This window comes from Syngnathus scovelli, chromosome 14 (genome assembly GCF_024217435.2).
Source record: "Syngnathus scovelli strain Florida chromosome 14, RoL_Ssco_1.2, whole genome shotgun sequence".
Classification (NCBI taxonomy): Eukaryota; Metazoa; Chordata; class Actinopteri; order Syngnathiformes; family Syngnathidae; genus Syngnathus; species Syngnathus scovelli.
The window spans coordinates 9230172-9249745 of record NC_090860.1 but is presented as its reverse complement, the minus strand read 5'-3'; the positions used below and the strand labels follow the sequence as shown (position 1 = coordinate 9249745).

General features: G+C 41.6%; 1 protein-coding gene and 1 long non-coding RNA gene across 3 annotated transcripts; one reads left to right on the top strand and one right to left on the bottom strand.

Annotated features, from left to right (window-relative positions):
- Nucleotides 1-7060: 7060 nt before the first annotated feature.
- LOC125980922 (uncharacterized) lies at nucleotides 7061-14700 on the bottom strand. Of its 2 annotated transcripts, none has more exons than XR_007485822.1 (5): nucleotides 14552-14700; nucleotides 11636-11886; nucleotides 10865-10975; nucleotides 10469-10590; nucleotides 7061-8688 (listed from the first exon to the last, which is right to left on the bottom strand). It is a non-coding gene; the product is annotated as an uncharacterized lncRNA (long non-coding RNA). The 2 variants fall into 2 exon arrangements; XR_007485823.1 differs by having other exon boundaries at nucleotides 10865-10970.
- otx2b (orthodenticle homeobox 2b) lies at nucleotides 11675-15985 on the top strand. The gene is made up of 4 exons (XM_049740583.1): nucleotides 11675-11804; nucleotides 12971-13179; nucleotides 13502-13653; nucleotides 14571-15985. Exons 2-4 carry the CDS (start codon nucleotides 13083-13085, stop codon nucleotides 15195-15197), a joined length of 876 nt encoding a protein of 291 aa, XP_049596540.1. The 5' UTR covers nucleotides 11675-11804; nucleotides 12971-13082; the 3' UTR covers nucleotides 15198-15985.
- The last annotated feature ends 3589 nt before the right edge of the window (nucleotides 15986-19574 follow it).

The window sequence follows — 19574 nt, the reverse complement described above, 5'->3', positions numbered from 1 at the left end:
TGAGTATGTTTGATCCTCTTTAAGAAAACATTGGTATAGTGAGAGGGGAAAGGTGACTGAGCTGAAAGAATTCAATTGAAGGATGCCGACGGTAAATGAGTTGCTTAGGCAGATTGCGGTTGGTTCTGTTATAGGTTTCAAAAGTAACGTTAATATAATTGCCAACACAAATTGAAGCTTCACAGTTTTAGATATATTTGAGTATCAATGACACTTAAGGCAGCTAGGATGGTTTTGCATTTTACGGTGTTTTCACATATTGTCTTACAAACTGACGGACTCAGATGGAAATTAGTATTTGGCTTCAATCTGGTGTGATGTGTTTACATGCACCATATAAAACTAGTAAGTACAGTACTGAGAAAATACTGTATAAAGAATTATTTTCATATTTTCTTATCTTGTATTTTCTTATGAATTATTTTCAAATTTTCTTAAGAATTATTCTCTTAAATAAATTTACAGGGTCTTAAACAGAGCAATTTTGACCCCCGCCCCAAAAAAGACATATTGCAAAGTTGTTATTTTTTTTAAATGTTTTTTATGACAAATATTTGTCACTGGTTGAAAACGAAAATGTCTACTGCAATAAACATTCAATGATGACCCTAATAACATAGATAACAATTATGTTGTCTTCAAATTTGTTCCTAGCATTTAAACTGACAGTAAATTGACTCCAGAAACAACCGGACGACTTTAATTCCAGCACACTGTGCCCCATCCAGATAGACATTTATTAAGAAATGAATGCTGGTAATGGCTGATACAGGCGGCCCTAATGGAGTTCTATTTTAGAAAAGTCTTTGCCCTTTTGGGATTAAAGAAATCTAATCTGAGTCTTTTGTCAGTATAGTCCGAGTTTCTAATCACCGTTAACCTTGCTCCCGAAGCCTAACCTCTTTTTCTTTACATTCCAACTATCTAAACATGATTTTAAACATAATAACACGACTTTTGCCATCCTCGCCGCACCTTCTAGCGCACTCGCCACAACTAATGGGATCTAATCTATACAATATGGGACATTAATATATATGCAAATCAGCCCAGGCGAGATAGACTCAGTTGGCACACATACACACACTTGTGTGTCACTTAGTTGTTAATTACTGTTAACGTTCTGAAAATGCAAATATACGCTTGCCCAAATAGAGTAGCAGCACAGTGTATCTTTAAGTAATAATGTTCTGGGAAGAAACCCCCTCCCCCCCTCCCCCCACCCCTCCTTTGCCATCTCCCCATGAAAGTCCAGCAGTGTTGGGGGGGTTGAGGGTTGCAGGTCGGGCTGTTCAAAGCCACTCTGTGCATTGTTGCCTTGTAGGGGATTAAGTCTCTGCAGGCTGCAGAATTTGCTTTCTAATTAAAAGGGATAAGATGTAGAAAAATGGTGAGGGGCATGACTACTGTAGAGGAGAAGTAGGGGGGCTGGGTGGACAGAAAGAAGAAACGCTGAAAAGAGAGGACAGAAGTTTGCAGAGTCACCACTGGTGTTTGATCACAAGACTACAAAAGTTACCAAGCTCTTGTTCTGCTCCCGCCGCACCGCAAACAGCCCACCCTATCCCCCAAACCCCCATCTCATTAACTCACCCTGAGTGGCGTTCACAATGGCAAGCTTGGGAAATAGAAACAAGTATTGGATTTTTTTTTTTTTTTTCCATTTCACTTTTGATATTGGATCATGGCAGATGTACGTTCTCATATAAAGTTTTACACATGATAACTTGAAGTACCATAGTCGTCTTGGTTATGTCAAAAACAATATTATTATTTGTCACCTAAGCCTGCCAAACAAATAATGCAAGAATAACATACAGTTGTGCTTTTACTGAATTTATAAATTTGGAAGAACACGTGATAAGCTAAGCTCATACAGAAAACACCAAAGAAACCCACTCCAAATAAATACAGTTTAAAAAAATTTGCCTGACTGAAAACTAAGTAGTTATTATTTCTTGACATTAAATAAGAAAAACAATTAAGCCCGACAATGCAGTATCTGTTAACTAAAAAAAGAACCAAATTTAGGTAATTTAACAAACTCACTGAAAAGACACATCAACAAATATATCATATGATTTTTGAGCAATACATAATCATTACAAAAAACTTATACTAAAGTCATGAAAGTTTTCTTTTTTGTTGTTGTCTCCAAACAATTGTGTAAGACTTCACTGAAGCGACTTAAGATAGCATGCAGGGGGCTGCTTAAGCACCCGGTGAGTCCCACCCCCTCAGTTAGCATGCTGCTGTTTTGTTACCTTGTCCTCCAGCAGGGGGGTCCAGACCTCCCCAGGCACCTTACAAACAAACCCTGACTTTTAAGCATACACACAGGCCTGATTTTCTTTCCCCCCTTAGCCCTGGGAGGTTAACGACATGCTGACGAGGGTCCGCTGAAGCGAAAGATGCCCCCCCCCCCAAGCCCCTTCCTTGGCCAACTCTTAAACTCCAGCCAGCCTGTAAATCAACTGCTGTTTAAAGTAAAGGTACATAAAAGTTGTTTTATTCCTTCATGAAAAAAAATGATCATCCTCTCGCTTTCAACTGCTCCTCTTCAACAAAGTGTCAACGACTGGTTCAGGTAATGACACGAAAGCATAAATAGCCAGATTAGTAAATATCCAATGTCAACACTGAACACTAACGTTCAACAAATCATCATTCTTGCCATCACATTTGAATGTGGAAAAAGAAAGTGAAATTGTTTTGAATTTCTTATAAATTAAAATTCTTTGATTGCAGCCTCTCAGCACAAGATTTTGCATAGGGTTGGTTAATCCTAATCCTACTACTAACCCTTTGTTGTTGTTTTTTTATTATCAGGGAAGAGGTCAACAGGAAATGAAGTTGAGGTTGGATTAGTGTTAGAATTCGGGTTTGGGTTGGGGGTAGGTTTAGGGAGTTAGGGGTTTGGGTTATGGATTAGGGTTAGTTTTAAGGTTAGGGGTTCAGGTTAGGCCTCCCTGATGCCTTTTTTACTGACCAAAAATGGACATCTCTGGATTATATGACAAAAACTACAGCACAGTAGAGTAGAGCCATAAAGCAGCAATGGTCAACTTTAATTGTGTCATTGCCTGTAATCCGAATTTATAGTGGAGGACTTCTTTGTCCACTTGAATGAACTGTTTTACTTCTTTAGTGGTCTTTAACAAACTGACCTTAGTACTACGGCAAATACACATCTTTACTCACAAGGCATTCACTTTGGCCTGTGTGAAAAGAGTCATGTTCAATTTCAGAGTTGGTCAAGTGAGCCCCCTTGCCGTCATATGAAGCCCACCTCGAGATGAGTCGGTCCAGATTTGGACTAAAGAGAGAGTCGGGTATGTCGTGAAAGAATCTGCTGTGAACCAAAGAAGAGATTAAACGGCGGCTAACCATAAGTCGTCCACTCCCTCGCCTCTCCCTTCCACCTCACTGCTGTCCTGAGGGGGACCACAAGGGGGGAGGGCCCGGTTGGCCGGTGGCACAGCGGTGCCTGAGCCATCTTGTCATCATAGCAGGACAAGCACATTCAAGCATGTCCTCTGTTCCCTCCCATCTTATTCCAGACAGTCCACTGAAAGCCATCGTCACACACCCCCTTTGCTGGAGGAGTGCGCTCCGCTGGTGTCTTTTCTTTTTAAAGGGCAGAGATGAGTCTCCAACTCTGCAGTCTTTCCATGCGTCCAAATTAATTTGCGTCTGGGCAGCAACACAAGCAGCACGGGGCTATTTGATGAGAGTGTAGGCCAATGACATGCACTGGCAGCCATGCCTTGATCTCTTGCTTTCGTTCCATGTCACTTTCCACCTCGTCTTGCTGCCACACTCATCCACATGGGTGGCGCACAAAATACACGCTCTGGCTCTCTGAGCGAAGCAATAACTGAGAATAGACTTCAAATCTCTGCTCAAGTGCTTTTTTTTCTTTCCACTTTTGCATTATTGTATTAAACACTCCTCTTTGATGTGCACTAGAATTACCAAACCATTAAAACCAGCAGAAAAAAAAAATCATACAATGCATTGTTCTTATGTGGACTAAAACGAAGAAGCACTCCACGGAGCAATCTTTCCAAATCCCTCTGCTAATTTTGGGATCAATAACTCTTCAGTTTTATAATCATAAGCACAGTAAGGACATCTACAAAACAACATTCCTTTAGTTTGATGAATGGATGTCAAAGTAAACTTAACGCAAATCGACACTCAATTGAAGTTGTGATCCAAAAAGGAGAGCATTGTTAATGCCTAATTAGCATCCCTAAATAATAAAGCAACTCGGGCTAATAATTATTGCATGTCGCCATTCTACCGATTGCGCCGACAATTAACCTTTCACAACTGGTGAGTCGCAATTGGAGTAAATCCTGTTATCAGCAAATATAACACATGGCGCACACGCACCAACATGCACGTTTTAAGACAGCACTCAAGAAAATCCAGGCGGTGTTTACAGTCGGGGAGCAGAACAAGAAAACAAACAGCAGATATCCACTTTCAGTAAACAGCGGCCCCGCCACTTACAGAGTCTTCCCAGTGGCTTAGAGTGGGCGTGGAGTCAACTTTAGGTGGCTGCTGTGAATGTCGTTGAACTTACTTGTGTTTACGCAAGCTTAATGTTGCAGTGACAAAGTCTCTTTAAACACACGAGCAATGTATCAGGTCAATTCTTTCCGCAAGGTTTTCATTTTAAACATGCAAAACAAACTGTAGGATGGTTTTTAGTGCCTGTAAAAAGAAGTGGGAGGTTACAAAGTAATTCAGAGTGTTACCAAATCCCATCAAGCTACTAAAGAGTTTGGACACTTTGGAATTTCACCATAATATTTGGTCACAAATAAGTTTTTAAAAGTAGAGCAAAAATAGTCAGGTCAAAGTTTCATTGTGCAGGATGTCACGCAGAAAATGATGGTTTACATACTGTAGTTATAAAGTTTGGTAATATTATTTTCGATTTGGTAAGATGTATTTAAATGGTCTGGTGAAGTTATTAGCTAACATATGAAGGTTTAAGGATTACAAAGTCGCCCCAAAATGTCCTCCTTCATCCCAATTTGGCAGCACCTGGCTTGCTGCCCACTCACATTGCCATGCCACTGTTGCCATGGTGACGTGTGGACCTGCACAGGCCCTGAAGGCTGAATGGCCTGGTAGCGAGGTGGGGGTTATCATCAGCGACAGACTACGCCGGGCGCCCATCCAGAGGCCTGCGTGCTGAAGGAGCCCCCCCGATTCCCCCTTTCACCCCCACTCCAAGGTGCCGTGCTGCTGTTTGGAAATGTAAAGTCTCTGAGAGGGTCCCCGGTAATATTGGGCTCCGCCGGTCCACCGGGGGTCGGCCGCCTGACTCCCGTAAGCTCGGGCCAGACGGGCTTGTCTGGGCTGGGAGGGGGCCCGGGCTGGACGCTGGCCCAGCACGGTGACTGCCTGTCTAAGCAGGCTGCCTCTCCTCCCTGGGCTCGTGCCCCCGTAGTTGGATTTCAAAGCGAACCCGAATGGCGCTCCAACAGTTTTTTTCCCCCTCTCAGCCATGTATCCGCGCTCCCTCTCATTCGGTGCCATTCCCACCACTGCTGCCTCACATTTGGGAGGAGAAGGGGGGTTGTGCTGCTACACTGCACCCATCTGCCCCCTTGTCTTTGCATGCTGTGGACCATGATGCTGCAGCATGGCTCTCTGGTCCACGTAAAAAAAAAAAAAAATTTGGCTATGGCACCGGGACCCCTCCGTTTGCACTCTCCCTGTCCACCACATGTACACACTGATGCACACCATCTGATTTAAAATGTACTTACACAGAAACTAGCGCATGTGATCATGCTCGCGTAATGGAGACAGATGGTGGTTGATGTACACTTGAGTGAGTTCCATTGAAACAAACCATGCACAATATTTGGTCCATTCTGTTGGAGAGGGGCACATTTTAAGTCACAAAGGTCCCAGCAGTCAGATGTGGTGCCACTGTGTCTGCGTGTGTGACAAGCAGCGTCTTCCGTAAGCTCAATGACACTGACGGGATGAGCTTCCATTGGCCAAGATCTCTTCTTGTCAGTGTAGGATGTCAGTCGCTCGCCGCATGGCACTTTGCTGGCAGGTCTTCCCACAAACATTCCTGCCCTCTCCGACGTGTCATTCCCTAGCCGGCCTCCCTGCCCGGGGAGAGTGGAGGGGCTTCAGGACAGTTGGGGTGGCCCACCACCACTAAGCTGGTCCTGAGCTCTGTGCTTTACAAGTCCAGCCCACACCAAATTCCAGAAGCCACTGGCCAGTTCCCCCAGCAACCAGGAGAGAGGTGAAGAAGAAGGGAAGGGAGGGGAGGGGGGGTTGGAGGTGAGGCTGCTTTGTATTGTGATTGTCTGATAGAAAACAAACAGGCTCATATGTCAATACAATAGCATTGCTCTCATGTTGCCTCTTTTTTTGTTCGTTGCTCGTTTTTCAGCATAATTGATAATGATTACACCTTTAACACTCCACATTTCTTTTGACTTGAACATTCAGCTCCATCAATGTATTCACGTTCATTAGTCAGTTCCTAAATGTCTCTTCCTGATTCGTTCAACATCATCTGATGAATATTTCTCTCTATCCAAAGCTGCTGATGGACAACTCAAGCAGCAGTAGGACAGGAGCGTCAAGGCCCCCCTCCCCGCCCTCCGCCGTTCCCTCCTCTTGTCTCCCAGCGCTGTGTTTACTCTCCTAATTGCAGGGGAGGGGCCGACTGACAGGCGAGCCATCGCAGATTCCCCGCGGGCCCGAGGCTGGGAACGCACCCGCCGCAGTCTCCCGAGAAGCGACGACGATGTCCAACTGTCACGGAGGAGCCTTCACTGGTGAAAGCCAGAGAGGACCCAAAGAGAGATATTAAAGAGTGGGGAGGAATTGGCACTGTTGCCACTAACAGGGGGTACACTTGAGATGTCCAAGAGGGATGCTGGGGGCATCGCCAAAGTGTCATTCAAAGCAAAGTGGGCTTTGGATGGGGAACCATAACACACATGCACATAAACACGCCCAGATTATGTGCATAACTGATTTAAAAGTACTGAAACCATCAAACTGATGATTGGGCACTAATTTTTTTTACTTGTACTTTGAGCAAATAAATATTTATACTGCGATCTGTCTCTAAAAATTTGACGACCTCATTGAGCTACAAGACAGTGTTGAATTCTGATTTCTATCAAGAACCTTTTGCATGTCATTGTTTTTTACAAATAAAAGCTTTACTACGCATGATCGTTTTTACGAAAAAAAAAAGTATTGCTATACATGGTCATTATTTTTTTTTACACTGACCCCTTCATACATCCAGGTCAGATCAACAAAACACAGTGGAGAGAAAGGTTAAAGTGGTAAGAGTCTGATCTTCAGGAGCTCTGCAAAAGCTCACAGGCCCCCACCACTCATAAAAAAAAAAAACATCTGATGAATCGAGCGCTGTGACCATTCCCCCCAAAATACATTATGATGGGGATTAAACATGAAATCTCACAATGTAACGTTTTCAAATGTGTTATGAATGCCTCCCAGAATCCAATTCAAATCCCAGGTTTCCAAATAAGCCAGAACAAATCCACCCCCCCACCCTACATTGACTTCCTCTTCCTTTGAAGACTCCACAGGTCCGGTCTGCAGGGCAGCTTTTCGCACGCCGTGCACACACCTCTACGTGCACGCAGGACGCCTACAGAGGCAAGGTGCAATTCAAGCCTGTGTTTGCAAACACATTTCCACTCACTGGGTAACACACTTGGGATGCACCAATACTCCACATCTGAAATTCAACTCTCCGATTCTCTGACGTCCAAAATCAGCCTCCATATATGTCCGTACAATACTATTCTGTCTTCCATAAGTGTGCAGTTTGGCAAGAAGCTAATTTTTCAAAAAGAGTTGACATTTACTTGCTTCAAGTCATTTATCGTTGATGCTTACTGTAAAATTAAGCAAACAATAAAGAGAACTAAATAAATATGTTGCATTCAGGCAATCACATGTTCCATCTTAGGTAGCTTAATGCTAAGACACCGCAAACACATTGTTGCAACTTAAATAACACATATATGCACACAAATTGTGCAGTAACTTATACAGAAAGATTATACATCAATATATTAATTTTATATTATAAATATTTTTATTAATATGTAAAAAAAGTTGTGATAGTGAAGCCCAATCACTTCTCTCTCATGGTCTTTGTATTTGTTATAGGTAAACCATTTTTGGCATTAAAAGATTGAGAAATATTACAATTATTACTGTGTGAATGATAACTGTCAATAATTCAAATACACATATTAGTAAAATAAATTCATTTTCAAAAGCAAAGGCACTTTCAACCATAATAATAATAATAATAATAATAATGCTATGTTCTATAGAATGTGATTTTTAACAATACTTTCTCAAAAAGAATGCAATTTCATCAAAATTCTAAACATGTATATGTGCACTCGATATCAAATATTCTATAGGTACCTGAAGTCTTGTATTAGTGCATCCCATAATACACATCTCACTTCATGCAATGAGTAAGACTGTCATGTTAGAGTTCACTTTAGTGTCCTTGGGAGTGAACCTCTTCTCCTTCAGTCCTTGGCCCTGTGTGCATCCTTCTCCTTTCTTGTTTCCTCAGTGATGATGTGTGATGACAGTGAATTTAATTGCATCCGTTTGTTTGTCAGAGAACTCCTGCGTAAACACAACACAACAATTACAGCTCTCATTAAAAGGCGTGAACTTGGCGAACACATACAAAGTCATGCAGGCCTTGTGGGGCCACATTTGTTCTGGGATGCCGGGTTTTATGAATGTTCATAGCAAAATAGCAACACTAAGAATCCCAAATGTGTGTGACAACTGGAAACATGTCAACAACATATTTGTATTTCTGTATAGCTCAGTTTTCTACATGGAATAATGTCTGAATGTGACAATTGCAGAGCACGAATGAAGTTTGATTCCTCAACCTGGTTGATTTTTCTCTTGACTATTTTAGAATTAAGGGCAATGTGTGCTGCTTGTCCATTGGATACATTTAGTGCACCTCCATTGCAAAGGTGGCATTGAATTGAGCCCCACGGCCTAATTAAAATACAGCTTGTGATGATCCTCATTCGCTCAAATCCCCTCTTCCAAGCGTGCACACACACAAACCCACAACACACACACACATATACACAGCTGCTGATACAATGTGAATAAGAAAGGTTTCACTTACCTGCACGTCAGAGGGGAAAAAAAATTCAGTCATTAACAAATTGTGTTACTTTTCCTTAATATAGCATATTTTTTAAAATCTACCAAAACAAATTAAAAACAAAGCAAAAAAAATAAATACACTGCCAAAACAGAGAAACAAAATTACATACTCCCATCTTTTTTTAGTTCAGAATAAATTCCTCCAACACATTCCTTCTCTTCAACCATCCATATATGAAACAAGAAGCAAAGATTTGTAAGTGGTAAATATGCGGGGGGGGGGGGGGGGGGGGGGGGGGGGTCTGTGCCAGTATTTAAATTCTTCTATTTGCTCTCCTCAATTATTTATGATACACATGTTTATTCTATCATGTCTATTTTGTACACTGTCTAATATGCAGAGGCAGTGCGAATGATTTATTAATTCATCCAAATCTTCAAACTGCCACCCCTGAGCCCCTTCCTCGCTCCTCATGGCTATCAAAGTAGGTGCAGTGAGTGAGACAAAGTGGGAATCACAGGTTGGAGGAGGCCCTGCCTGCTTTAATGCACAGCCTCAGGTGGAGTGGAGCAGAGGCGGAGATAAAAGGCGGGAGTCGGTGGGAGCGCATGCAGCCCGCCAGGGGCGCTTAACTCCTTGTGCCTTTAAACGTCCTTTTAACACGCACACTCCCCGCGGACGCCCCGCTTTTAGCAGCCCATCAATTATTGAGCTATACACTTCGACCGCGAGATAACTGCCACATTTGGCGCTCATTTGCTCATTTTACGCGCAGCATTTCAGATTCACTTCAACGCTTATTAATAGAACATGCCAGGAGATCTTTAGGAAGAAATCAAACCGGTGTGGAAGGAAAAATAAACGGATTGTGTTGAAGATGAAAAGAAGGTCAAATGTGCGTTTTAAGGATGAGTGTATGGCACCGGTTCTGTTGCACATTTATTCCACAAAATTGGAAGTAAATGTAAAAATAAATTTAAATAAAAATGTTGATTTACTGATTTTTTTTCTGAAAAAACAATGTTTTTATAAGTAATTAAATAAAAAAATAACGGTTGTGCTGTGCCTTAGTTTTTTGAACTGATGGATTTTAATTTTCCAAAACGTTAATATGTATGTTGAAATTAATAATTGGCGTGCACCATAGATTTTTTCAAAATCAACAAAATTATGTTTGCGTAAATTGTCAAGAAGAATAACAAGATACGTTTTTATGCAAGCAAAACTTATTATCAATTGATTAAATGCTTCCAATAAAAATTGAATTACCTGTACATGCCACTGCGTCTTGAAGAATAAAGAAAGAAATCCCGCTGCTCAGGTGAGCGCTGACCGCTGAGAGAAATCCAACTTTAGCGATCCAATAACAGCTCTTCTTCCTGCGTGGAAATCTGCGGGGGAAGCAAGATGACACGTAGGCGCAGGCCTTGCTTGAACATCGAGAGAAAAGTGTCCAATGTGTGTTCAAAACTCTTCAATAATCAATGTCTAAATTATCGTGCATGCCTGCATGTGCATGTGAGGGTGCGCGTGTTCGACAAAGCCATGAAAATCCGGTTATTTTTATTTTTTGCAATTTGTCTAAATGTCATATCAATATTTCAAATGCTGAAAATGTCACGTTTGCATCTCGGAATGATTGCAAATAATGGGGAAGTATTTTACCTTGCTGCTCGTCTTGCCATTTGAACATCCTCCTCCTCATCTTCTTCACGGAGCTCCAGTTCGTGCGTGTATGTGGGCGCAGGCCTGCAGAATTGTGACACACTAGCTGCTCTGCGGATGAGAGGACACTTTTTTTTTTTTTTTTTTTTTTTTTTAGAAATAAGTCTCTAAATCCTCTTTTTTTTGCCTGCATGCTAGATGTCGCGGAACGTGAGAGAAAGGCGTCTCTCGATTTTTTTTTAACTCTTTCTCTCCATGGAAGCACACTCACTGTCTGTGTTTATTTATTTTTGGAATTGCGTGATTGGTTAGCGCGATCTGTATAGAAATTGAAAAATAAAGTCAGAATGACTCGGTGTAACATTTTCTAAGTGCTTTTTTACATTTTCTAATTTGGGAATGAATTCCACAAATTGAGGTGGAAATAGTTTTAAACTCCACTTGTTACAGCATAAACGTGGAAGACTCGCGCAGGGCCATTGGATGAGGACAGTGGGTCCAAAAAGTATCTAAGGGGGGAGGGGGAAGATCCCCCCCCCCTCCCCACCCACTACCAGCACCACCACCACCAGTGTGTGTGGGAGCTGAGCTCCTATTGGCTGCCTCTTTGTACAAATTCCAACTCCAAGCACTTCACTCCCAACACACCAACAAATCCTATGCTGCCTCCTCCTCCTCTTCTTCCTCCTCCTCCTCCATCATCCTCATCCTCATCATCGTCATCATCATTTCACTGCTGCAGCACTGCTTCAAAACCCAACGCAGACGCACCACGTTGAACTTTGTCTTCTGACACTGCGGATTCTTCTTCCTTTTTTTGCCTTCTTTTTGTTCTGGGGCATCTTTGTCGATATTGCGCAGGACGTCGTTGCTCTCACTTGACTTTCCTCACTCGTTCGGGAGGACACGCAAAAAAGCGTTTGCACTCTCCAAGAGCAAGGTGGGTTTACTTTTTCCCCCACTCACTCGTTTTAGCGCGACCGCTCGTTGAAATTCCAAATAGGACTCGTCTTCAATTTGCCCTGCAATACAAAGACATAAAGACATAAAAATTCTAGAAAACAAGGTTGTTGTTTTTGGGTAGCGATTAAAATCATGAAAAATAAATTAATAGGCACTAAACGAAACAAAAGAAATAACGCTATTTTGTAAACAAGTTTTGCTCATATCGGAAGAATTTAATATGAAGCGTGATGGGGACACAGAACGAATGTTTCTTGAGAAGAAAAGTGAACTTTTTAGGGGGACTCATAGTTTACTATATTTATTTAAAATCGTTTTTAAAAAAGTTAAATAAAAAATATTGTCTAATATTTTTAGCAGACATTAATTTTGGGTCTCCTATATTATTTAATTGAGTGGACAGTAATCCAACAAATCACCTTAAAAAAACTATTAGGTGAAAATTTTATGGGGGTTGGAAACGAATAAATGATGTGCTCTATTTTGCTTGCCTGTATTTTTATTATTAGATTATTAGATTATAATATATTATCAGAGAGCAATAAACGATAAATACATGAATTCAAACATCTACCAAATGATTCATCTGAGTAACGCTCTTTGCATAGGACATTGGCCTGTAATCATCTCCACTCACTTGTCACTTAAATTACCTCGTTAATTAATCAATAAATTAAAAAAAAAGACCTACGATAATTAAACTCGGTCAGGGATGATGAAGATGATGACGATGGTGATTATTGAACGGGAATGTGCAACTGGTCCATGGCTTTAAGAGTGACAGATTGAGACGAGGGGGTTCAAACCGTTGGAAATAAGCAGACGAAGAAAAACAATCAAGACGCACATTAATGGATGAGGGACAGTCATTTACACGAAAAGATGCAGTTAGTCATTTAAAAAAAAATACACAGGTTGTAACACGATTCATTGAATCATCTCGAATATTTTACTCGACGGATATTTTTTATAAACTATTTTTTTCTTGCGTTTCTCTTATTTCTGTTTATTTCTAGTAGGGAATTGCCCCCCAATAAATTGCATATACTTGGAGCTGTGTGTGTGCATCTGTGTGTTTGTGTGGGTGTGCGTGTTTTTTTTCCCAAAGTAAAATGTATTCGTTGTGGTTTTCTTTGTGGTCAGGAGTCTCTACAGACAGGAGCGTGTGGACACAGGAAAGGACAGCAGGTGTTCATCGGGAACTCCATCCATTTCCACCATTTTCTCCAACTTGAGACACGAGACAAACATTAGCATGATGTCGTATCTAAAGCAACCACCTTACACAGTCAATGGCCTCAGCTTAACCACTTCCGGAATGGACCTTTTACATCCGTCCGTGGGCTATCCAGGTAAGTGTCAACTTTTGGAATGGCTGTCCAATTCCTCCCTATCATGGATTTTTTTTTTTATATAAGTTTGATAGTTGAAGTTTGATAACTTCAAATTTACATTTCTTTGCCCCATCGCAACAGCTAAATTAGTGTTTTGGTCGCAAACATTCAACCAGAAATATAAGCATTAATTCGTGCGCAATTACGCAAACCAGACGCACAGCAAATTCTAGTTGCACACACTCGCTTCTTCCATTTGTCATCTTATTTTGACTTGGCATTTAATGTGTTCGTTTAAATACATATTTTCACGATGTGCATTTTACTCCGGCCGATGTAGCGACGCCAAGGAAGCAGAGAAGAGAGCGGACTACTTTTACGCGCGCGCAGCTCGACGTCTTGGAGGCGTTGTTTGCCAAGACGAGGTATCCGGACATATTCATGCGCGAAGAAGTGGCTCTCAAAATCAATCTACCCGAGTCGCGTGTTCAGGTGAGTCATTGATCATCTGCTTTATTGGAAAATCCCATATGGAACTATTTATTTGGAGTGAACAAAGCAAATTAAATAATAAACTCAAATCGGGAATTTCTTGTTTCATTCAAAATATTTCTGTCGGGTGACAGTCATAAAGAAACAAAAATAAGAGACAATTAACAAATGAAAAAATATGAGGACTTTGAAATCGAGGACGCCTTTGCATGGTGCGAATGCTGCTTTCCGTGCTTGTGTCACAAATTCATCATTTCATTTTAAAAAACGAGAACAAGTACCGCACACGTTTTATAATTTTCTCGTGCATAACTAAATTTGGAGAAACTAATTATCGAGCCATGCAAGTGAATAAGACGAATGAAAACTTATATGATAATCACATTAAAATGTAAATCATCTGAACCTTAACGTTCAGTAATTATTCGTGATGTTCGTTAAACAGACTGTCTGGTTGTTGTTGGCTTTTTAGATAGAATTATAGTGGCAAAAAATAAATATTTTTACATTCCTGCTCGACCAATCAGAAAACATTTTAAAAATATCAACTAATGACTTCAGCATAGGATGACCATGAACGAATGTTTTATTTTTTTCAAGGGGCAATTTAACATTTCTAACAAAGCTGTCCTGTTGTCACTGCATAGCTAATACGATTTTTGGCAATAATCACGTTCACTGAAAAATAATAGTTTTAATTAATATGACTCCATCGAAAATAATAATAATATTGTGTGTGCGTGCGTGCGCCAGTGCGTGCGTGCGTGCGTGCGCGCGTGGGTGCGCGCACGGGTATATATATATGTAAACCGTTGCGTAAATTATGAAATGAAACATCTTAGTGGAGGAAATAACTTGAAGGATATATGCAGATAAATTGTCAAACCTTGACACTCACGTTTGTGGCCTCGTTGCAGGTGTGGTTCAAGAACCGGCGGGCCAAGTGTCGTCAGCAACAACAGCAGCAGCAGAACGGGGGTCAGAACAAGGCGCGACCTGCCAAGAAGAAAAGCTCCCCCAGCCGAGAAGTGAGCTCCGAGAGCGGTGCCAGCGGCCAGTTCACTCCCCCCAGCAGCACCGCCACTGCCATCCCGGCCATCTCCAGCAGCACGGCGCCGGTGTCCATCTGGAGCCCGGCCTCCATCTCCCCACTTTCGGACCCGCTGTCTACCTCGTCGTCGTGCATGCAGAGGTCGTACCCAATGACCTACACGCAGGCCTCGGGCTACGGCCAGGGCTATGCCGGCTCTACGTCTTACTTCGGCGGCATGGACTGCGGCTCTTACCTCACCCCCATGCACCATCAGCTGTCTGGCCCGGGCTCGACCCTGAGTCCGATGAGCACGAACGCAGTGGCGGGACACCTCAACCAGTCCCCGGCGTCGCTCTCCGCGCAGGGCTACGGCACGTCCGGCCTGGGCTTCAATTCCACGGCGGACTGCCTGGATTATAAGGACCAAGCGGCGTCGTGGAAGCTGAACTTCAATGCCGATTGCTTGGATTATAAGGATCAGACCTCCTCATGGAAATTCCAGGTCCTGTGAACACTTCCACTGCGCGGGGACCACGATGAAAACAAACAAAAGACTCCTCTGCTTGGGGCTCAAACGTTTTTGGCATCACCCTCTCTTAGAGGAGAGGTCTAATTTATTTTAGCACTGGCAAAGAGATTTTCTTTACTTTTTCCACTCACCTGTAGCCCCCCCATTCATGTCTGTCAGTGCGCCCGCCACTCGTGCACCTGTTGAGGACAAGCTCAGCACATTTACACTCGCAAGGCCACGGAACGAGAACCCTGAACTTTGAACCTCCTTTAATTAAGCTTCTTTGTTCCGCAACGATACTGCGTGGACACGGATGCACTACTTTATTTAAGAAAAAAAGTGTTTATAAAGAATCAATATGTAGTTTCTAAGAGACAATCAGTGTGTGTCTTATATAAATGGTACATGTGTTTTTTTTATTATTATTATTATTATTATTATTATTATTATTTTTATCTGTGCTAGCCTTCGAAACTGTGATCTGTTGTATTGTATGCAAATTGTGAGCCCCTCCTCGCAACACACACTCTTCGAACCTGTTTATTTTTCTGGAGGGGAGAGAGCAAACGCTAATGATTAAATGAGACTTTCCAAGTGGTAGTAATAATATGAAGGGTTAGACGCGCACATACACACTCACGCACTCACACACGCACAAAGGCTCCTGTCCACTGGATCTCGACATGATTGTGGGTCCGGTACCGGCTCCAAAGATGCTTTGGCCTCCCCGCTGAAAATACACAAAAAGAAGAATAAAAGGCAGAAGGTCCCGTGAGCTTTCACTCAGACGATCTTTGTTTGTGTGTGTGTTTGTGTGTGCATGCACGCGCGCAATTTTCAGAACGATTAAATTAATGTTTACCCCCAAAAATCACATGTATAAGAGGTTTTAAAATCAAATCGTTAATTTGCTTAAACCTGTTCGACTGCAATTAAAAATATGTAATGAGTAACATTTTAAAAATCAGATAAAGTTTAGGAACCCCCCCCACACACACACTCACACACATAACACACACACACACGCACACACTTCCGGAACTCCAATTTTAGAAAGTCCTTACAAATAGAGAATGTCCAGCAGTTTAATCCCACAAAAGATTTTAATCCCAATATTTTCACCTAGCAACAGTGGGTCCCATTCAAGGCCCAAACAAGTGGCCCAAGCGTGTTTAAAAAACACAATGGCTTTAATCTTAAAATGGGCTTTATTCTCTGGAAAAAGCCTCTAGGCTATTCATTCCAAATTATACACATTTTTTTTATACTCTTTATATTGTTACTTTTATTACATAATTTATAATGGACTATACAACAGTGAAACGTGTCTCCATCAAGATGAGAACTTTCCGCTAGATTCTATTCTTGTCTAACCACGAGGAGGAGTCAAGATGTTGGCTGAAGAAGCGGGCGCTTGTGTTTCTCTACCTGCTACTTAAAACTCACCAACAAAGTCACAGACTATTACGGGATGTGTAATGAGCCGACATGGCTCTGCAGCGGGCTAATTGTTAGAAGTCCAACATTCAATTAGTATCCTTGACATTGCCAATAATCTCTCTTTCATTGCAGCCTCCGCTGGAGGAGCGCACTAATTAAAAGCTTGCTTGAAATAATCGAAGCGTTAAAAAAGACAAGAGCCACTTTGATTCCACTCCTGGATGCTCGTTAGTGCGCTTGCGCGTCATTTATTTCCAAACTCAAAAATGGGGATGGCTGAGATTATATTTTGAAGGTCTAACAGTGCCGAAATTGCATTCAAGGGTAAATGTGCGTGCGGAATTTGCTGCACTCGTTTGGAAACGAGCGCATGCATGCTTCATTATGATGATGAACAATAAAACAATTGAATGAGGAGACAATAGCTCGGTTGACAGACGCGTGAATATTCATGAGAAGAGTCTGCACTGTTGTGGGAACAACTTCTTGAAAAGAAAAAAAGTTTTCTGTTAAACACTTTGCATATGATTTGAATTCACATAAGTGTGAATTTTAAATCAGAACTAGTTTTGGGATTTTTTTTCACCCGGTTAAAAGGCGATTAAAGCCAAAAAGTGGCCACGTCCGAACCTTGACACTTGCAATATAACAAAGCTTCCCAAGTCTTGTTATTGTAACCTTGGAGCCTGCAAAGTGCACAAGTCAGAGTAAGAGAGATTAAAGATGGCCTCTCAACGCGTCATATAAATACAAAGAGTTTTAATCAAGACTTTGGCGGCATATGGGCCCAACAGACGCTGGAGTAATCTTCCCCTACCCCCACCCCGCACCCCTGCATTGGAGAAAGAGGCGGACGACCCCTCCGCCACTCGCTCGGCCACCCCCGCTCTGGATGCTGCTGCCTGGGTCAATAAGACACCAGAGGACCGCTGCATATTGGCGTGAGAAAAGGACTATTAAAAAAACAAAAAACAAAAAAAATCCCGAGGGGTACTCTTTTTATGAAAATGTAAATTAAAAGAATAAAATAAAATAGAAAAAAAGAATGAGGAAAAATACAGTAACTATGATAATCGTGTGTGCACCTTTCTTATTGCCATTTAAGTGATGCAACAAATAACAAATAAAAACGAAACAATAAATGTACAAACGATAATCCAGCGGTATCCCCTTTAGAAATGCTTATCCAGGCTTAGTCGACATTTTCTCCAATTATTTAAGTTGGTGACATCATCAATGATTTGATAATCTTGTCAGATTCCATTAAATGGGTTTTGTAGGGCCTACAGAATAACACATTTAGATGTTTATTTTTAAATATATACATGACTAAATGAAGTCTAAAGAGCTTTAAAGTAAGCTCAGTAAAAAGCATGTTATTTTAATTTCTCGGACCGCTCACACAAATCCACGGATTTACACAGATATTCAAGTGACAATGATACTCACAGCTTTAGCCGCAGGTCTGATCGAGGGCCACACAACTAAAAACACAGACAAAAAAAATTAAAACAATGTGCAATTGTTTTTTTTCTATCTCATAAAGGTTCATTTTGGGTCATGTGTTACTTTTGATTTTGTTTTATTCTCATTTAATACACCCCAAAATGGGGCCATAAGCTTTCATGAGTTTATCAGTTCATTAGCCACTTGATGGCCTATTGAAGTGGTGGAGGCGATGGAGGAGGTTACAACCTTCCATCACTGAAGCATTTTTTTTGTTAAGCTATTCAGAGAGACCAGGGAAAAAAATACTCTAACACATAAGAAGATTATCAGATATCAGCATATGTTAAAAACACACTCATGCACGCACACTAAACGCACACACAACGTAGGCAGGCTTATGGGTCAAAATAGTTTGTCCAAGCTCACCTACATGAAATAGGTGACATATTATGCTTTGGAAGAATGTCAGCATATTCGTAAACGTTCCTTACATTTTAAAGTGTTTGGATCATGCAACTGTAATAAAAATCTCCTAATGGCCACATGGGAATGTTTTTAAGTGGATTACACATTGTCACAGATGTTTAATAATTGTCCTGAAGTGTCTTAAAACAGACGTAGTAATTGAGACAATTTGATTTTCTATTTCAAGAAAAGCCCCATTTGGCACGTTTTATTACTTGACTTATTCCATACAGGAAATTAGAGCCAAAGTTATAGAAAACAATTTTTAGCAATGTTGATCTCAATTGTAAGCAATTTTTTGTCACACTTAAGTCCATTCATTAATTGTATTTGAACAACAAAGTCCAATAATTGTTATTAATAATGGATGCAATTCAAATGATTTCTCACAATAAATATCAACAATGGTTTGAAGAAGGTAAGCAGATACATATCAACATGCAGCAGTTCATTTCTGGATTTCTGCTTTTTTTTTTTCACGCCCCCTCGGGCTACTCATGTGTCTCCTGGGGGCTACCTGGTGTCTGCAGGCATGTTGGTGACCCCTGCTTTACAGTAAAAGCAATGCTTTGACGCGCAAGCGAAACATGAGGAAATGGCGGGAACAGCTGACATTTGACATTTCGTATGGGCGCCACGATCAAACGCCACACTTAATTGCCTCAAACACACTTTGATCACAAATAGCTTGGAAATTTAATGAGTTCATGGTGAATGGCGCCAACGCGGCTCCGTCGGCACCACAGGCTGCACAGTGCGTCAGCAGAGCGTCTCAAAAGAGTAGAGAGCAGCGGCACAATGGAAGGCCGTCCCATGGAATTAATCCCTACAGCCACATCCAGTCAGGAACTAATTCAGCCAGAAGAGGCAAACTATTCCGGAAGTAATTCACCCAATTCACCATCGAAACACAAGCAAAGGGTGCTTGAATATTTAGTTGTAGATGATATTATTTCCAGTGCCGGCCCAAGGCAGAGACCAACAAGGACCTGTTCAGACCCCATGACCACGAGGGGCCCTCAA